Source organism: Gymnodraco acuticeps, unplaced genomic scaffold, assembly GCF_902827175.1.
Source record: "Gymnodraco acuticeps unplaced genomic scaffold, fGymAcu1.1, whole genome shotgun sequence".
NCBI classification, from domain to species: Eukaryota; Metazoa; Chordata; class Actinopteri; order Perciformes; family Bathydraconidae; genus Gymnodraco; species Gymnodraco acuticeps.
In genome coordinates, this window is record NW_022990441.1 from 2,260,207 (window position 1) to 2,279,720 (window position 19,514).

The window sequence follows — 19,514 nt, forward strand, 5'->3', positions numbered from 1 at the left end:
ACACAAAATGGTTAGGAGTCTAGCTATCTGTACTAACAACTGATACACTCAACACATTTAACATACAGGCTCAGAGGTCTAGTGCGCTGATCTTCTGATCAGGAGAGCACTGGTTCCATCCCCACTGCAGTCAGCATGTTGTTGTGTCCCTGGGCAAGACACCTCACCCCAAGTTGCTCCTGTGGGGATTGCCCACAGTATTATGTGTATGTAAGTCCCTTTTGGTAAAAGCGTCAAACAAGTTAAATGTTTTGGAAAACACCTAAGGGATTTACCCCCTTAGGTGAGTAAGTCTTCTTACTCGGAAATGTTTTTAATGACAGTCTAATTAATTTACTTCAAATTAAATGTGAGACTTGGATGTTACCAAAAAAGAGCAACACTGCTGATAGTTGTGTGGACTATGTAGGACGTTTTTTTGGGACATTAAAGAATATGTTTTGTTTTATTCATATTTAGCTATGTCATATTTTTTTTGTCATCCAACAATCTAAGTTTGCAATCAATTATATCAGGAAGTCAATAAGGCTAGGATCTTTGTTTAGTCTGCATATAAATGAAAGGGTTTGTTGTGATTTGTTATGACATTACTTGGTGGGATCAAGTACGGATTAAAAAGCAATGGTCCAAGGATAGACCCCTGTGGTACTCCAGAGAGAATTTGGATCTTGTCTGGTAGAAAATTGTGAATGAACACAAGGAAACTTATGAGTTTTTTTAGTATGGGCATTCATTTTTTCTAGGGTGTTTCAGCTGTGTTACCAGTTTTCATGGGAAATATATATTGCCTGCAAAACTAACGTGAAGTGAGGCCCATTAGCTGCGACTAGCAGCTTCATGGATCAATAATGGTTGGTTGGCCTATACAACATGTTACCCAAGTTTTTAAACACCTCTGTTTATTACTTATTTCTGGTGGTATTTAAGATATTCCATTCTGCAGCTTACGTTGAATATCATCAATGATAAAGGGTGTTTACTTTTCAAGTATATATCTTCCACTGGGGGGAGGTTTTTCTTACCAACATATAGCGCAGCATTTTCATCAGAAGCAAAATCATCTATATAAGAGATCCCAAGAGGCTGAACAGGTGTCTCTCCAATCCCCCTCAAGACATTTCCAAGGAGCACATAGATCCACATTGACAGGTTTGAGTCGCCTTCACAAGCTGGAGGGCAAGGAAAAGAAGATGAGGGTAATCAGACCAATGTACTTGTGGACACTAGTCTGTATGTGTATATAAGTGCTCACCTGTGGCTGGCACATGAGACAATTTTCTATCTTGAGCTAAGTCTGACGGTGAGCCCACTGGACAAGGAGAGGGGTTCAGTGTTGAATTCACTACCCACCGCACAGATGTTTCATATTGGTAGCTGTAAGCAAAATACAAATGGAACTGTTAAAAATACAGCTGACAGAGGTGAAACACTCATTCTACTTGGTTATAGGATACCATTTTTTAATCCTACAGAAAAGATAATTCATAAGTAACTTAAAAAAGTAAAAAGTGAAGCCATCATTGGAACAGCAAGAATATTCGACCTACAGTAGAGAAGCTGAACAATTATTGAGAGGCTGACAAATAACAGTGCTTTAGTAAGTAGAGCAATATATTATTGAAAAAATTATGGAATTTGTTTATCATATCTTAGACTCACCGTCCAATGATGAAGTGAGGCAGAGCGATGATGAAAGTGCCAATAGACATCAGGACGCAACCTACTGCGATGATCTTTGGTCGATGGAGCTTGGCCCCAAAGTAACTGACAAAAGCTATCACCAACAGATTACCTGGGAGGACAGAGGCAGCCAGAAATACAAGGGGTTCAGAGTGCTACTTTACATCTCCACAGCATGAAAATGAAAAACAATGCAAGGCTTTGAGCAAAAAAAAGTCATGTTGAGAAGGAAGGAACAGAACTATAGGTTACTTACGTAACCCCAGTTCTCAGAGTAACATGAAGTGAGATGTCTCACTATGGGATGCGCCTCATCGCGGAGCAAACAGAAGCATCAATCTCATTACGCCAATCCTGATTGGCTGGAGATCTTGACGTCAGCGTCAGGGAAATCACCCCCTATAAGTAGCTTGCGCCACAACGCATGCGCCATTCAAAATAAGCACCTCTTCTCGCTTCACCATAGCAAGGAGGGCCGTCTGGTGAGACATCTCACTTCATGTTACTCTGAGAACTGGGGTTACGTAAGTAACCTATAGTTCTCATTCATAACACTCCGTTCGATGTCTCACTATGGGAAATTGTAGCTCCCGTATTGCCAGACGAGCTTATCTCGAAAATCACCAAACCAACCAGAACTTAACAGGTAGAGCTCTGACTCAACCAGGTGCCCAGCACTGCTTGAGTCACACTGGGAGCAGAACGTCCAGCCTGTTAATAGGCGGACAAAAGTGAGCGGCGAGGACCAGCTCGCCGCTGCACCAATGTCTTTGATGGGAGACATCCTGGACAGAGTCCAGAATGCAGCCAGACTCTGAGTCGAAAGAGCTCGCGGACCCGAGGGTGCCTGCGAACTCTGACTCGTATGAGCCCCAAAGCAATTGCTTCCACAGACCAGTGGGAGAGCCGTTGCTTAGTAACAGGCTTGCCCTTATAAGGGTTAGCCCAGGACACAAGGGGTTGGTCATTATGACAAAGCACCCTTGATCTGTCCCTGTACGTGCGTGAAGCACGGGCTGGACACGGCAAATCCGGCCGCTGTTCCCCGGAGGAATACAGTGGCGGGGAGGATGCCTTAATGTCAAATGTGGTACCCGAACCGACCGCCTTAAGATAAAGGCAGGGTTGGGCTTCAACCACACTCTGTTTGCCCTGGGGCGAACTGAGTGCATGAAAACTGTACAGATAGTGCATGAGTGCCACTGGCTCGCTTGGCAGCTGCCAGGGTCAGCGTCATGTCACACTGTATTTAGATTGTACCACTCACGGGCCAGGCCCATAGAGCCAAGCGCTCTGGGTGTGGGTGAAAGATCGCCCCCCCCCGCTTGGGACAGTATGTCCCTGCATAGTGGGAGCTGCCATGGCTGCCCGCACAGCAGCTGATATATCTCCGCTAGCCAGTACATAGCTGGCCAGTGCGGAGCTATCAGGATAAGTGTGTGGCGTTGCTCTCTCACTCTGGCCAGAGTTGGGGGTATCAGAGCCAGGGGTGGGAACGCGTACAGAAGGCCCGGGGGCCAATTGTGCGCGAGTGCATCCACGCCTAACGGTGCATTTAGATCGCGCATCGAAAAGAACAGCTGACACTGAGCGTTGTCTTTCGATGCGAACAGATCCACCGCGGCTCTGCCGTAACGCACCCACAGCTGGCTCACAATCCTTGGATGTAGAGTCCAGTCTGCATAAAGTGGTATACCTCTGGACAGTAGATCTGCCCCGAGGTTCCTCACTCCCGGTACGTGCGTCGCTCTCAGAGAGAGGAGACGCCTACCGCTCCATAGGATAAGTTTGCGCGCCAGTGTGTGTAACTGGAGAGAACGCAAACCCCCTTGGCGGTTAATATACGATATCGTGGTCGTATTGTCTGTCCTCACGAGGACGTGATGTCCCCTGAGGAAAGGCAGAAAGCGTTTTAGGGTGAGAAACACCGCTAAAAGCTCCAGGTAATTTATGTGTGCCCGCTGGAGGTCTCTGCTCCAGAGACCCCTCACCGGGCGACCTTCATAAATACCTCCCCAACCTGTCAGACATGCGTCCGTGGTGACCACTTTCCGTGAAAGGACAGCACCCATAGGCACACCTCGTACTAGAAAAGTCGGGTGCAGCCAGTGGCGCAGTGCCATTACGCATTTCACAGTAACCATCACTCTCGGGTTTAGTTTTAGGGCGGCCACCCAGCGCTGAAACTCCCTCATGTGTAAGCGTCCCAGTCGTACGACCAGGATGGCTGACGCCATGAGCCCCAGCAATCGCAGGCATGATCTGAAGAGAACATGTTTGCGCAGCTGGAAAAGAGCGAGACAAGCTCTGAAAGCTTTCACTCTATCCGCTGACAAGCGAGCTGAAAAGGGCACCGAGTTCAGGTGTAAACCCAGGCAGAGTATAGTCTGCGCGGGGCACAACATGCTCTTCTCTGTGTTTATTATGAAACCCAGGTTGAGCAGGTGCTTTACGAGGACATTCGTCTGCGTAACAGCCTCCTGCTCCGACTGTGCGAGAAGCAGCCAGTCGTCCAGGTAGGTCGCCAGGCGAATACCCTGTTGTCTTAACGGGGCTATCGCGGCTTCCGTACATCGTACAAACACCCTTGGACTGAGAGACAGACCGAAGGGGAGTACTCTGTATTCATAACAGATCCCCTGAAATGCGAATCTCAGATATTTCCTGTGTGGGTAATATACTGGGATGTGAAAATACGCATCTTTCAGGTCGACTGATGTGAGCCAGTCGTCTTGTCGCACGAGCCGCAGCAGAGATGTGTGAGTGAGCATTCTGAACTTATATCTTCTTAGATATTTGTTCAGAGCCCTCAAATCAAGTATTGGCCGAATTCCGTTCCCTCCCCGTTTGGGAACGAGGAAGTACTTGGAATAGAAGCCGCCCTGACTCTGCTCGGCGGGTACAATAGATATAGCCCTCTTTTCTAGGAGAGAGAGAATCTCTTTCTCCAGAATATGGGCTGACTCTCCTCGGGCCTGCGAATGCAGAATGCCAGAGAAGCGAGGGGGGGTGACAGCGAATTGGAGTCTGTAGCCCCGTGTTACTGTCTTGAAAACCCAGGCAGATGATGTGAGCATCTTCCACTGCATGCTCCTTAGAGCCAGTGGAGATGTCACATCTCTTCCCCTCTGAGTCTCTATTTGTTGTGTTATGGGGCCCTCTAGTGTCTGAACACAGGTGCCCCCTTTCGACAATCCCCACCGACACTGCGCATGCGCATGACGGTGGTGCCTTCACAACCCCAGCCGGCACTGCGCATGCGCGTGGCGGTGGTGCTTTTAAAAACCCCAGCCGGCACTGCGCATGCGCGTGATGGTGGTGCCTTCACAGACCCGCCTGTAATCCGCCTTTTGAGAGATGCCGTAGCTGCTCTCAGAAGGGGAACAGTTGACGGGCTGTTTATTGTTTTTCTTTTCATTTTTCCAAGCTGCGCCCTTGGCTCGAAGCCTGGATGCGTCAGCGGAAAATGATTTGTGACAGAAAAATCAATAAGTGTGTGACATGTGTTTATGCGGACTTGAGGATGGTGTTGAGGCATCTCTCGAGGCGGCGGGAACACATTTAGAGCTGGGGAACCGTAGACTTCCAGCTCTGTCACAGAGGGGAGAAGGAGGGGCTGTCACGCCGCTCGCTTCTTCTTCCTCGACTGCTGGCCGAAATTCTGGGTTGGCTGCGCCTGGGCTGCAGCCGGAACCGGAGATTTTCTAGGCCAGCTCGCCCTCGTCCCCTGCCTGGGTTGGGGACTCGGGGCGGACTGCGACCTCTGCGTTTTCGGTATTTTGAACCGAGCAGGGTTCGGAGCAGCTTGGACGAAGGGCTGCCGCTGCGAAGGCAGCGGCTGGGCCCTTCGAGGGAGGCAGAGGTGGAGGGCCTCGTCCTCCTTCTTTTTCGACTCGCATCTCCTCTGCATGGAGGCAAGAGCGGAGCCGAAAATCCCCTCGGGAACGATGGGCATGTCAAGCACATCCTGAACAATGTTCAGAGCCCTGGCGGACAACGCTGCGGCTCTGTAGGACCGTTCAGTCATGGTCGACTGGAAACGGTCCACCTTCGCTGGCAGCGTGGGGTTCCTGCTTGGTGACCCATCCTCGGTGGGAGGTGGGCTGCCACCAGCAGTTCCATCGGCGGTATGCGGAGCAGGCCGAGCCTCTGCGGGCGAGACCATGGTGAGGTCTCGCCGGGAGCTCCCGCCTGGTGAGGCGTGGGGCTCTGTTCCCGCGTCTCTTGCCGCCACCGGGTCCCGGCCTGAACGGCGTGGGATCCCGGTTCCGCAGCTGCCGCTGTTAGTGAGCCCCAGACCGACACAGTGAGGGGCTCAGTCTCTGCGGCGGACGCCCCCGTGTCTTGATTGCCAAACGGCGAATCAGTGGACATGAGGGAGTCCTGTTCCAACAAGCTAGCTTGGTGTGCTAGCCGTCGGTGGTGGCTCTTTCGGGTGAAAAGGGCACAATGCCCGCACGAGCCGGGGTTGTCGATAGCCTCCTGGGCGTGTTCCAGCCCGAGGCAGGACGAGCAGACCTGGTGTGAGTCTGTGCCTGCTATCTTCAACCCGCAGCCGCATGACCGAGCCTCCGAGTCCCTGACTCCTCTGGTGTGAGGGGGAGAGGCGTCCATCTTGTTCGCCTCGTGGCGTGGAGAGGACCCGCTCGTAACAGGTACGTCGTTGAGAGAAAAAGTGTTACCAACCCGTCCTTAATCCGGAGAAAAAGGGACGTTGTGGGTCCTTTGTTCTCAAAGAATATTGACTGGTGTGTCAATATACTTCTAATCCTTTTCTCCTCCGTGAGAGAGAAAAAGAAAAGCGTCCTCGCTACCGTGGTGTCGGTAGTAAGGGGAAGCTAGCTAGCAACAGGTGCGTAGCTAGCTTGAGAAAAATCAAAACCTTACCTTACTTTCCGGGGAAAGAACGGCGAGGTCGATTTTAATACTAACTGGCGTTAGTATTACCGTCTTCTTGCGAAGCAGAAGGAGTAGCCGGCGAGCGCCCGTCGACCGAAATGGTTATATTTGGGTTCAGTCTGTGGACCGTTAAGCTTGTCCGGCTACTATAGAGATGTGCTCTGAAGCGAGAAGAGGTGTTTGAATGGCGCATGCGTTGTGGCGCAAGCTACTTATAGGGGGTGATTTCCCTGACGCTGACGTCAAGATCTCCAGCCAATCAGGATTGGCGTAATGAGATTGATGCTTCTGTTTGCTCCGCGATGAGGTGCATCCCATAGTGAGACATCGAACGGAGTGTTATGAATGAGAACCATTGATTTATTGCATTTGATTCATACTGCTTTTTGTGACACTGTGTGTAAGAATGTGATGTAATCAAATGAAACGTACATTTGTAAATATGCACAATATACACAAGTGCTTTTTAAATGCTTTCTCTAGCAACACAAGATACAGAAACACAATGGAAAAGCAAAAAAAAACAACATACATATATCTAAAACTGTTATTTTTCCTTAAATGTTCGAGCCTTACATTACATACCGCAAATTCACATAATTATAACAATATACACAAACACTTTGATGTGTCTTATGTTGGAGGACTTCTGTCTTCTGCATGGACATTTCAGTTGACTGGTCATTTTTGTGCATGTCCATAGTTTGAAAAACAGATAAGAGTCATCACATGTGATGCATTATCTATAAAATATATCTTATTATCTGGAGCATGTGGTGGCATGAATATTAAACAATGCTGGGTGGGAACATGACCATTTCTCTATGGTCACCTTTGAGCACATTTCATCTATTATGGGCAACGTGGTAACTTTGTTGTAATAACAAGATGGAAAACTGGCTTAGAAAGATAAACTTAAGCCTTGTGGTAAAAGGCTCATTTTATGGAATGACGTCAGACCCTCCAACAATCCTTCAGCTGTTGTCATGTGTGTGTGTGTGTGTGTGTGTGTGTGTGTGTGTGTGTGTGTGTGTGTGTGTGTGTGTGTGTGTGTGAGAGAGAGAGAGGCAAAGACAGAGCAGCACTTACAACATGTCAATAGTTATAAGTATATGTGAATGTGAAACCTTATCAACCTTGTTTTGTGGGTATAAGGAATTCAAAGTAGTGCTTGTATCTTACCTAGTATTCTGCATGTAATTCACTACATGAGGTTTGTACTTTCCCAGAGTAAAACAGGAGATTTCTTTCTTTCCAGTAACACATTTAATTGTGTTCATTCATGATGATTTTGTATGTTCTTTTTTCACTTTTTTAAATTTCAATTTACACTACTTTTACTGTTCATGTGTAATTACAAGAACATGGATGTATATAACAGCTAGCTCCAATCAGCTGTGCTCATTATCCATTATTAGCTATCTATACTGTCCTTCCTCTTCTTTAAGCATCTTTATTTCTCTCTTCTCACCCTTTGTCTTCTACCTGCTCTGTTCTCCTCCCTTGTTCCCTACACTTTCTCCTCCCGTTTCCCTTCCTCTTCACACTGCCCTGATTTGCCTCTATGTTACCCTGGCAACAGTCCTATATAAAAAGCTTGTTGCCTTGGCCACGTGAGAGATGCAACTTTCACAGGAGACGTAGAGATGGAGAGATAGGAATGAAGGGAGATTGTCCGGCAGATATACCCCACCTCAATCAGAGTGAAAGCAGGTTTTACAATCCGCCATAATGTTGTTGGAGTAAAATGTTAATTATTTTTCACTACTTTTATGTCACCATGGGCCCAAACCCATGTAGAATGGCTATTAGTAGAGGACGACTTTTATCTTGGATGAATCATATCTCTTTGGGTCTTACTGCAAGCTTTGTGTAATTTATAACATACAAGAGTCCCTTTGCATAATGTCATCAAGGTTACTACAGTATGATTAGTAGTTGTGGACTTGTGCTGCAAGCCAGATCATCTCGCAAGCTAAATCAAACTTGTGGTTGGCTCGAATAATTCAAATCAAACTCTGATACTATGTTTTGTCCAACTTGTTATAGTTAACACAATAGCCCACAGGACAAGTGGTACCTGAAAACCAGAAATTAACATTAGAAAAAGTACAATCTAACTCAACATATGACTCACTCTTTCATGAGTAATTGTTTCAAAATCACATATTCTTGGCAATTCTGACGAGCAAATGTCTTAGTAATGAGCAATTTTAACATCGATATTGATGAAGTATCTGGGAGGAGTGCCTTGAGCAAGGCGCCGGACCACCCCGGGCACTGTACAATAGCTGCCCACTGCTTCTTGTATAGACTCCTGGTACTAGGATGGGTTAAAAGCAGAGAACATATTTCACTGTCTGTGCTGTGTGCTCTGCATGTGTGACCATTAAAGAGGGTTTCATCCCTCCCAATTCTTCTTCTTCTTAAATTGGATGAAAATATTGGCCATAAAATGTAATTCAGAAAATTGCTTTGTTTATTGTGTTTTCTCTTCATTTTTTTTACCATGTGCCACATCTTGTAATGATCAAATGTGTGTCCCTAAGAACCAACATCCCCTGGTGTGGAAACAATTTGTTTGAAATATTGTGCAAATAAAGGGTAAATCTGGTTTATCTAAATGTCTGCATACAGCAAAGCAGTAAGTGTTGTAACAAATTATTTTTGGTATTGCCCTTAAGGGTCTGTCTGCTTAGAGCTGATTAGCATTTCTGATAAAAGCTGATCAATGCCAGCTGATTGAGTATATTACCGAGGGTTAGTTCTAAATAAAGTAAAAGTAAAGAGAAGTTATTGCATTTGAAGTTATTCAAAACATCACAAATTCGGCTATCTGCAACAATAAGACAGGGTTAACTTATAACCCATTATGTCCCTGCTTGACACCGCACGCAACACACACACACACACACACCCTTATGTCCTCTTCTTGGAAGCCTGATGAATCCTTTATCTGCAGCTTGAATACCTCTGTGACCCATTCATATTGTTGTACCAAAGACAGAAAAAGAGAAGGGAGGGGGGGCCCATGAAACGGAGACTGCGAACTGAACAACAAAATAACAGCAGTGACTGTGTCAGGCCTACTCACCAACCTCGAAGCTCCCGTCAATGACACCTATTAGGTAACTGGGGATGTCAAAGCGCCTCTCCAGCTGAGTTATTGTGCTCTTCATGTAGCTCCCCGACAGAGCCTTTGCAAAATAGGCAAAGGACAAAGCCACCAGAAACATCTGGGAGAAGAGAGTAGGATGAGAAAGGGAGAGAGAAAGAGACGAAGAAAGGCATTACAATTAATACAAGCAGTGTTTTAATCTAATTATAAAAGTATCATAGTGTGGTGTACACTTGCTATCTGTTAACTAGCTATACACAAATAATCCCTTGAGTGGTATCTCTTCAGTTGCTCCTCTGCATGAACTCGGCTCATAACCCTACTTCCACTGGTCTGACGTGCATTAATTAACACGTGCCAGCCTCTCTATCAGAATCAGAAATAATGTGGTCTGATAAATAGAGGCTTAAGTAGTGGGTGGGGATGATAGGAGATGAACACAAAGGGTAGGTCAGATGTTGGCTTATATTTCAATGAATACAGCCAGATAGACAAATGGATCAATGTTTGGATTAACAAGGGAAGGTGCTTAGGACAGACTAGCACACAGCTAGATGTAGAGCATAAAACAAGTCAAAAGTGCACGATATAAATAGAAACCTAGCAGAGACAGAGAAGCAATCCCCATACAGTTGTGTCCTCCTTGATAGTTTTAATTTGTGCTACAATGAGACCAAAGAGCAGTGAGCTGACTCCAATAGTGACTGGACTCAGATCAACGATTCTCACAGTTAGGACCAAAGCCAATTTATTAAACTCATAAAATGAACAACACCACGCAAATTCAGTTTCCTTGTTAACATCAAAGTAGTCCCAAAATCTACTCGGAGCAATATTTGTACTTATGTCGTTTGTTTCCCTGAGAAGGATATTAAATTAGACGAAATAAATCTCATTATAAAATGTTTCAGTCTCAATAACTTACTCACCCCACACCCCTTCAAATGCAAGAGAAAATATAAATAATCCCCAAATGATGGACTGTAAAATCCCTGAGAAAATTCCCCTGCTTTTTTATTTATTTCTTATGATCTTGCCTTAAGGCGGTGAATGTAAAGACTTTACATTTAAGAATGAAATACAATGGAGCCCTTATGCTTAAATTAGGGTGTTGATATCAACAGCTTTCCATCTATATCTCCAGTATGTTTTATTGCTGCATGTTGCATTTTTACGTTTTGGGATGCTTACAATTTGGTATGGAGTATTTTGAGCAATTAGATAATTAATCCCTAGTTTATTCTTTAATAAAAAATGTTTAAGGGGAAACAGACCACCTTTCAACTCCCCTCCACCCCAGCATATCCAAATTGTATTATTGTTGACGGGTTAGGGTCAGAGACAATTGCATTGCTTTCTGTTTTCCTCATAGTCTCAAACACAAACAACACAGGACAAACTAATTGTGTTTCACACAGTCACTTTGTTTGTTGCATCATTTACTCTATTGGGGAAATAGGTGCAAATTGCTATAATTGTTGATAAAATAGCTACCTTAAAATAAAAGCGCAATACTCTTCCTGTTTTGGTTGTGAAATGGTTGACTGACTTTCTTTGGGCTGTAAATTGAGGATTCATTGGAAGATCTTACCTTGTGGCAAAACTAATTTGAACTAAACATCAATAATAAACATAAAGAGCAATTACACAATAGATGGATGAATTTAGGCTAATATTAAATAAATAAGATACTTTATTTTAACTTGATATAAATGAACATACATCGAAATGCTTGATACAGTCTAAAGGTGGTCAGTTCATAAAGCAATGCTAATAGAAAACTTACAAAATGTGACTTCAAATTACTATTTGAATAAGTACTAGAAAAGTACATAAAAGCTTCTCATGCACACAACAAAGGTTTGTTACTTCAGCCCCCACAGGTAAGCATATGTGTGGTGTGAACATGGTCACAAAAACCTTTTCCTTATCCTTGTGCGTCTACATCTATTTCACTCCTCTGAATTGACTCTCTATATCCACTACAAAAAACGGCTTGCTCCTTTCATACAATTTGCCTTGCGGGCAAAATGACAGTGGTTTCACGCTGATGTCAGAGAGAAGAAGAAAAATAATCCTTGTTTTATAGATTACAAAGTGTCCATTGAAATAATAGAATGGGATCTATGCAAACAGAGTTGAGATCATGCCCACCACCAGTGCAAGCTGCGGGGCATTAACGAAAGTAACTCATCACATGTGCATTTCCTGGGGGTTTTGACCTGCAAGCAAGCGTGCATACTCGTTTTAGTGTGGTAAAAAGGTTTACGGTAAAGAACTCAACATCTATAAGAATTGTAATAATCCAGTGGTTGCTTTCCTCCATATGTTTATCAGTAGGAAGTAAGTTGGCTTTACATTCTAAGATATAATGTAGTGCTGTTTTTGTTCAATATGATTGAGTTGACTCACGCTGTTCACCTAGTTTCTAGTGTTGCCTGTGGTAACACGTTCATTAGAGACGCATGTTGGAATATACTCATTTTATAAATCCTTGAAATTCTCAGAAATGTTTTCAAGATTTATTCATTTGGTAGAGAATTAAAAAATGTTGACAAAAATAAAATGATGTTGCCTTTGATCAGAGCCAAGCTAGTTGTTTGATCACATTTCCAGTATTTGTGCGAAGCTAACAAACTGCTGGTTGAGTCATTACTTTCATTGTTGAGAAAAATCCAAATGAAACCAAAATAAATTGATGATAAATGGCTTAGGTTTTTTTTAGAAACTTCTTTCCCATATTGAGAATGCAACAATGGGATGCATTGTGACATTTTAATTCTGTTATTTTAATTCGTTTTTTCAAATTGTCAAATGAGCAGTGGCCTCATTGTGATTACTAATCAGTCAAAAGGGATACACATTAAGACTCTTTAAACATTTCCTCATGACCTGCGACCCGCTTTTGTTCTGAGCTTTTGATGTCATTCACCTAATGCACTTAGACCAGTAGTCTGCCACACACACAGTTGTATGTTATTTGTCAAAGTGATGATAAAAATTAGAACAAATAATGTATCATTAAATACACAAGGTGATACGAAACAATTACAGGAGTTCTGAGATGGTATTTAAAGCCAGACAGAAATAAGAAATTAGAATTAATACAAAACCTGGGACATTGTAGAACTAACGTTTCAGTCTTAGTGGATGAATTAACCACAAAAAAAGAGACTTACATTGAGCACAAGATTATAGTTAAAACGGGCTGTGCCATGCCCCAGCCTATCAGGAACCCAAACAATTCTGAGAAGAAAACATAAGTCTGTCCTGCCACTGCAGTCTCTGTTGTGATAAGCTGCTTGAACACCATTGTCTCACGTCACTTTCATGTCGGGAAAAAGCAACAAAGTGTCTGATCTCGTTTTATTTTTTAGAAGGTTGTTTGAGGTAGAAGAAATAAAAGAGAAAGAAGAAAAACCTGAGGTGGTCTATTTATAAGATTCACATTATGTTCTGCCTCATTTTCTGAGAAGGAAACCTTGATAACCATTGTGAAATGTTCACTATGGCAACAAGAGGACAAACTCGTAGTATTAATGTAAAAAAGCAAGTGGTGGCTTACATTTGCCTAATTCAAGGGTTATTATCTCTGCATGACCCGGAATCTTCAAGAACACGCTTTATATTGTACTTAAACCTGTTAGGATGTTTGGTGTGGTGTTGTCGGATAAATAAATAAGGTTCAAATAGGGATGGCAGATGGATTTTTTTTCAGATAAGATATTAGAGGAGATGTGAGATTTTTCTATTGAAACAGTTAAGCTACAATTTTCACAGCTAAACATAATACAGAGGCAGTGGCACATTATTTAGCCTCCCTTTTAAATAGGTTATTTTAGAAACTGTTTACTAAAATTATATTATCCTTTATTCTGATATGTTTAAAGTGCTCTACAATTCAACATGTACCCTCTTTGTAGGTGTTCAGAATCTGACATTCTAGTCACAACTGATAATTGGTACTGGCACTGGTAATGATACATAATAAATATGGGTGATCAACAGCTCCACAATAGCTAGCTTTTTAATGGACATTGGTTTTTATCACCAGTGATTTTGTGAGCCTTTTAAGCAAATCCTTGAAGTGCTAAGAACAACTCAGCAAGCTCCATCTGCTGTTTAACACTCAAGTGAAATTGTTTTATCAACCACTTTTCCAAGGTCCAAAATGTAATGTCTTTGACAATCATCAATAAAGGTGATAGAAAATGTTGTTTTGTGATTGCTAAACATGTACAACTACCTTGTGTCTCATTCATTTGTAAGTAAAAAAACGTACTTAATTCTGCAAATCTACAAAGAAAGCATCAGCACTGTACAGCCTCACTTTCTCCTAGAATTCAATTGGCAGAAGGCAAGGCTCTATATTCAAGTGCTGACAACACAAGTGCCAATAGATGGATTTCCAGTTAACAAATAATCACGACAGGGGATTCACAAACTGATGATAGCTAGTGTGTATATATTTTGAGTATTCAGACATTTTAAAAACGTGCAGGAAACACGTATAAATACAATTCAGAGGCACATGTGTAGGTTGCACTCATCCTGGAATTTATTGTGGAAGTATTTATTTGTTACCATATGCCACAGTTTGATAGACTAGTTGGCCCTGATCAGTCAACACATTTTCCATTAATAAACTAATGTAGTAGCAGCAATAATAAATCCAGTAGAGTAAACCCAGACTTCACATATTTAGCTCCATGTGAACAATGACCTGTGTGTCCTAAACCAGTGGTTCTCAACTGGTGGGTCGCGACCCAAAAGTGGGTCGCGGACCCGTTTCGAGTGGGTCGCGGATGTGTGAGTGAAGAAAAAAAAATTGGAAAAAAAAAGAATTGGAATTTTTTTTTTGTGTGTGGAAAAAGTCAAACTTTTATTTTGAAGGCCCGATTTTCTAACTCTGTGCATGCAGTCGGCGTTGGACTGGAAGTAGGCTACCGGAGACCATAAAAGGTTTTGAAAACTTCTGTCACATAGTGATCATCTTCTCAATAAAATATCTTTGCTGATGTTTGTTCGAGTCTTCTGGATCAGAATCAAGATTGTTGCCGGAAGTCCCCACGGAGAATAACTTTGCGGTAGAACTCTTCTTTATACATCCATGGTTACAACTTCAGATAAAAATGAACACATAATGAAATATGACCCCGGTCTGATGACTGACAGGTCACAGAACAATGGGAGCTATCTACCCTTACCCACAATTTAAAGTAAGTCACACAGACTATCTCCTCTTTACTCTTCTCGCAGCAAGCTGTCAGAATAAAGTGAAAAACAAACAATGGCATAACATATTATTAATATGTCGGGTAGTAATAGATTTATTTATTTTCTTCTCAGTGTACCAGAATGCATAGTTTATGTTAGTATTTCTAAAAATCTCCTGGGGGACAATCCCCCCCAGACCCCCCTGCTGGGGTTGGGTTTTCAGCATGCGTGCCTTTTTATACAGTTCAGCTTTGATTCCATCATCTCATTAAACCTTTTCTAAAAGCATACTTTAGTTCTGTGAAGGGATATAAGGGATATATGCACTGTACTTCACTTTTATTAAAATATTGTATGCTGAAAAGCGTATATATTACAGCATGATTTTTTGTTGAATAGATTTGAGTGCTTCAAAATGTTGGGTCGCGATGTATTGACCAAGTAAAAAGTGGGTCCCGAGGCCTGACCAGTTGAGAACCACTGTCCTAAACTATCAACAGCACTCCAACAAGTAACATTTCCACTTTAATAAAAGATTAGCCTATATGTTAAGACCACATAACACCCTTATTCTGCATATTACATAAGTTACTTACATAAGAATACCTCAGGTTTAAAACAGTAACCCTCAAGAACACACATCATCCTTCTGGAAGTGACTTGTTAGACTGTAATTTGGTTATGTAGCATACAAACTAGGACAGCATGTGATCCCTTCCCAACACGCACAGCATATCAAAGAGAAACATGTGTCAGCTGGAGCTACATTATTCCACATGTTTCTGTACCTTCAGGCTGTTGCAGGGAGAGGTGCAGGGCTTTCCCGCTGCGGCGTCACTGCGTCCATTCCCCTGTGCGCGTCCTTGCTCATTTCCCACCTCCATCCTCCAGAAACGTCTCTATGTCTGCTTAGCAGAAGTTTCCCACGTAATGCAATTTCTTGTCACTGATGCATGCAACCCTGCAAATGGATAATTCAAGCATGTGACCCACTCCTCATCCTCAGCTCAAAAACAGAAACATGTCTGCAGCAGCCAGCAGAGGGGAGACAGACACGCAATAGTCCCTGTATGTGTTCTGGAGATCTTAAGACTTATAACACAACTAAACATTGTAATGATGACACAGATGACATTTGCCCTTTTTCAGAACAAATTTATTTTCCAGTTTACAATTTTCTGCCACAGTATCAAAAACTGAGCTAAGCATTCATACATTTCGCAATTACATACTTTGTTTTGTTGTTCGGTCAGTAACTGACAGCATGTGACCGACTGAAAAAAAGGCATCAAGAAAATGTACATGTCTTAACCTTAGAGGCTGTTCCTGCATGGGAGATTGATTTTAGGCTTCTGACAGTCCCTGTTAAGTCTGAGGAAAAGCCTGCATATTTTCTGATTTGATACCGTTATACCACTGTATTCGTTGTATTATTGTATGGAGATTCTAAGAGTAGGCTATACTTTCTTTTCACTCCAGTCCTCATATTCATCTTGTTTATTTCACATATACTGAACTCTCCACCCCTTCAGTAGATTTCCAGTAGTCATAAACAGTGAATGTAATTGCTTAAGGGGACCATGTGATTGTAATAGAGGAAAAGAACACACACATAATGCCATCACCATTTGTTTGTTATATTATTATATCAACGTACATTTAATCAGTCACTGTTATATAATGACTGGTGAAAGAGACCTCATATCAGACTCAAACTTACTCAAATGGGTAATTTCTGCCCTTTCATGTTAAAAAGTGTAACTTGTGTAAGCAACACTTCCTCAGAATAGACAATTAACTATCCACATTGCATGGTATATGTACGTAATAAATCAAATTACTGGGTTGAGTTTTAATGTTTACCACCGAAGCTCTGAAGCTAGCAAGAAGACCTTGACAACATGTTGCACAGTTGCGGTTACAACAATCTGCACACGCACACAAACACACAAACTCGCGAGGAGTAAACAAAACATACCATCGCTGATAAATAGTCTGGTAACTGAGGGGTTAAGTGAACCCGCAGGAATACTGTCCGTCAATAAAATGAATAGAAATGGGAAATGACCACTGTCCTGTGGTGTCCAAATAGTGGTAAAACGCACCTCTATCATGGTGTTGTCTACCCTAAAACCTTGGGATCTCCCAGTGAGAAAATGTAACATCCATGTGATTAGTTTCTATTCCAGAACAAACTTCTCCTTTAGTCAGCAATGATCAGAGGATGGATTGTATCAAAAAGCACACGAGTAATGTCGGATGCATACAATTGGTTTAAAGGTCCCATGTCATGCTTTTCTGGTTATTACCTTAGTAGCTTTTTATGCATGTGGTCTGCAGAGTCACAAACCCTCAAAGTACACCCTGTAGCGAGTAAAACTCTAACACAGAAAATACCTGTATATGCTGCCCCAGAACGCCTCGTTGGAGATTTTTATTTTTCCATTAGCCGCTTTCACACCAAGTACTTTGCCGTACTTAGTGCCCCGGCACTTATGGCGCGTTTCCACTGCAGGCCTCGCTCGGCCTCGCTCGGTTTGGTTAGGCCTTATTAGGCCCGGCTCACTTTAATGCTGCGCTTCCATTACAGTTTAGGAACTGGGGCAGTTACTATAGTAACGCAGTGTAGGCGGAGCCGTGACGTCATCTTCAATGAGAGCCCCAGAAAAAAAACACAGCCGTTAACTCTTAGCACTCAGAGCTCACAGCTCTTCATATCTGTTCAGAAACTAGACAAAAGTTAAACAAGTACAAACCACAGACTGCCTGTGTCATGGCGAATACAGTCGCTGGTTTATTTATGTCTGTATAGGCCGTTGTTGTGAGTGTGGATGGTCGGAGCATATATAACGTTAGCTTAGCCAAGCTACATTTAGAAAACACGCATTTTAAAAGGGTTTTTCGCCTGCCCTCAGGTCTGCAGACTTGTCAAAGCATTAATTCATGGTTTTTACTAACCGGTATCAGTATGTTGTTACTTCGGCATCATTTTGAAACGTGTATTACAATTAAATCACGGTCAAATATGTTCATCTTGTTGTAGTTGTAGCCCCCTTGTCAGCGATTATCTCTCTAGTTTAGCATACTCAGCCCGACTCAGCCTGGTTGTTCCTGGCCCTAGAACCACGATTTAGTCGGGCCAGAAAAAAGGTGAAAAAGTAGCCCCGGGCCAAAACTAGGCCAAGTGGAAACGCAACCAAAAACGGGCCCCGCACGGCTCGGCACGCTTAAAGCGAGCAACCCGCTGCAGTGGAAACGCGCCATTAGTACCCCAGGGCACTAAGTACCAATCGCGTTCACACCGGAGTACTTTTCCCTGAGGGAAGATTACGGAAATGAGCCGCTGACGTCACTTCGTCTTCTTCTGCTTTGGGTTTACTGGCAGGCCGCAAACAACTTCACGGCGTATACTGCCACCCGAAGTCCCCGGAGTTGGGGACTGGCTTCAGTAGAAGCTGCTGGGACACGCCCATCTACTTTCGGAAAAATTATGTATTGAAGTCAATGGAGAGAGAAAACTTATCTTTCGATCCTGTTTAAATTGTGCCACCAATTACACATATGATGTTTGACAATCTTAAAAAATGATTTCCATGTAAAAAAAAATCACAGTTTGTCGTAAAACTGTGAAATGTTGTCATTTTTATTAGCCTTAACATGAAGTAACATTAAGTAACCCAAAATGTTAAACAGTAAGAGTAGTAGTCATATTTCATGAACCATTTGAAGAGTACTGTCACACCGGTGTGGTCATTCTATAATACACCATTTAAGCCCGGGGGGCCCATGACATGTGACCTTTAAAAGCTATTGTAGTGTCACCTGTTCCTCTCCCAGAGCAATAAGAGGAGTTGATGAAGTCCTGAAAATGCAATGTTTAAAGAGGAATTGGAATGTTTCTTAATGCTCTTAATGTCTTTCATTTGTTTAAAGCACTTTGAATTGCCTTGTATTGAAATGTGCTATATAAATAAACTTGCCTTGCCTAAACACAGTAAATCAAAAAAGGGATTTCAATATCTTCACCACTGGAATAAAAAAAAGTGCGATAAATCAGATGTTCAGCAAAGAGCATCAGAAAAAAAAGCGCACCACTTACCTCGGTGTCCTGTGAAACAGTAGTCCAGTTGCTTTACTACTCAGACAAAAACAAGGCAATCGGAAAGACAGGTATAGCCTCCCTTCAACCAGCTCCAGTCAAACTGTTCATGTGGATGAGAAAGGAGGAGAAGCGAACACCCGTATTATGAATGCTCTGAGACCAATATGCACCTTCAGAGTTCATTTCCAGCCGACTTCACGGTTACTTCAGGCAGACGAATCGAGATCAAATAAGGATTTATATCTGGAAACAACTAGTCATCACCGGTAGGTCTCCATCATTTTGGAGATACGGTGTGCTCGACGCGCTGCGACCTGTTTCCTGGACTGACCTGGACTTAATCTGCATCGCTCTCTCTCTCTCTCTCTCTCCCTGCCTCTTTCTGTTTTACTCCCTTCTCCTCCTTCTATCCCTCCCCCTCTCTCTATAATTTCTATAAAATTCCACTGAGCTTTATCATACAGTGCCAATGTCATGCATTGTTAAGAGGCTGATGTA

General features: G+C 42.9%; 1 protein-coding gene across 4 annotated transcripts in view; it reads right to left on the bottom strand.

Annotated features, from left to right (window-relative positions):
- Positions 1 to 19,247, bottom strand: part of LOC117552180 (solute carrier organic anion transporter family member 1C1-like) — a 31,237-nt gene extending 11,990 nt beyond the window's left edge. Inside the window, exons 1-6 of one of the 4 annotated variants that reach the window (XM_034225470.1) lie at positions 19,014 to 19,247; positions 15,703 to 15,875; positions 9,674 to 9,815; positions 1,660 to 1,792; positions 1,253 to 1,374; positions 1,023 to 1,169 (exon numbers count right to left, since the gene is read on the bottom strand). In XM_034225470.1, the coding sequence (XP_034081361.1) occupies positions 1,023 to 1,169; positions 1,253 to 1,374; positions 1,660 to 1,792; positions 9,674 to 9,815; positions 15,703 to 15,798 (640 nt within the window). In that variant the 5' untranslated portion in view covers positions 15,799 to 15,875; positions 19,014 to 19,247. Of the gene's footprint in view, positions 1 to 1,022; positions 1,170 to 1,252; positions 1,375 to 1,659; positions 1,793 to 6,567; positions 6,641 to 9,673; positions 9,816 to 15,702; positions 15,876 to 19,013 lie in introns of those variants that run through there. The other 3 variants (XM_034225473.1, XM_034225472.1, XM_034225471.1) reach the window with 3 other exon arrangements.
- Positions 19,248 to 19,514: the final 267 nt, after the last annotated feature.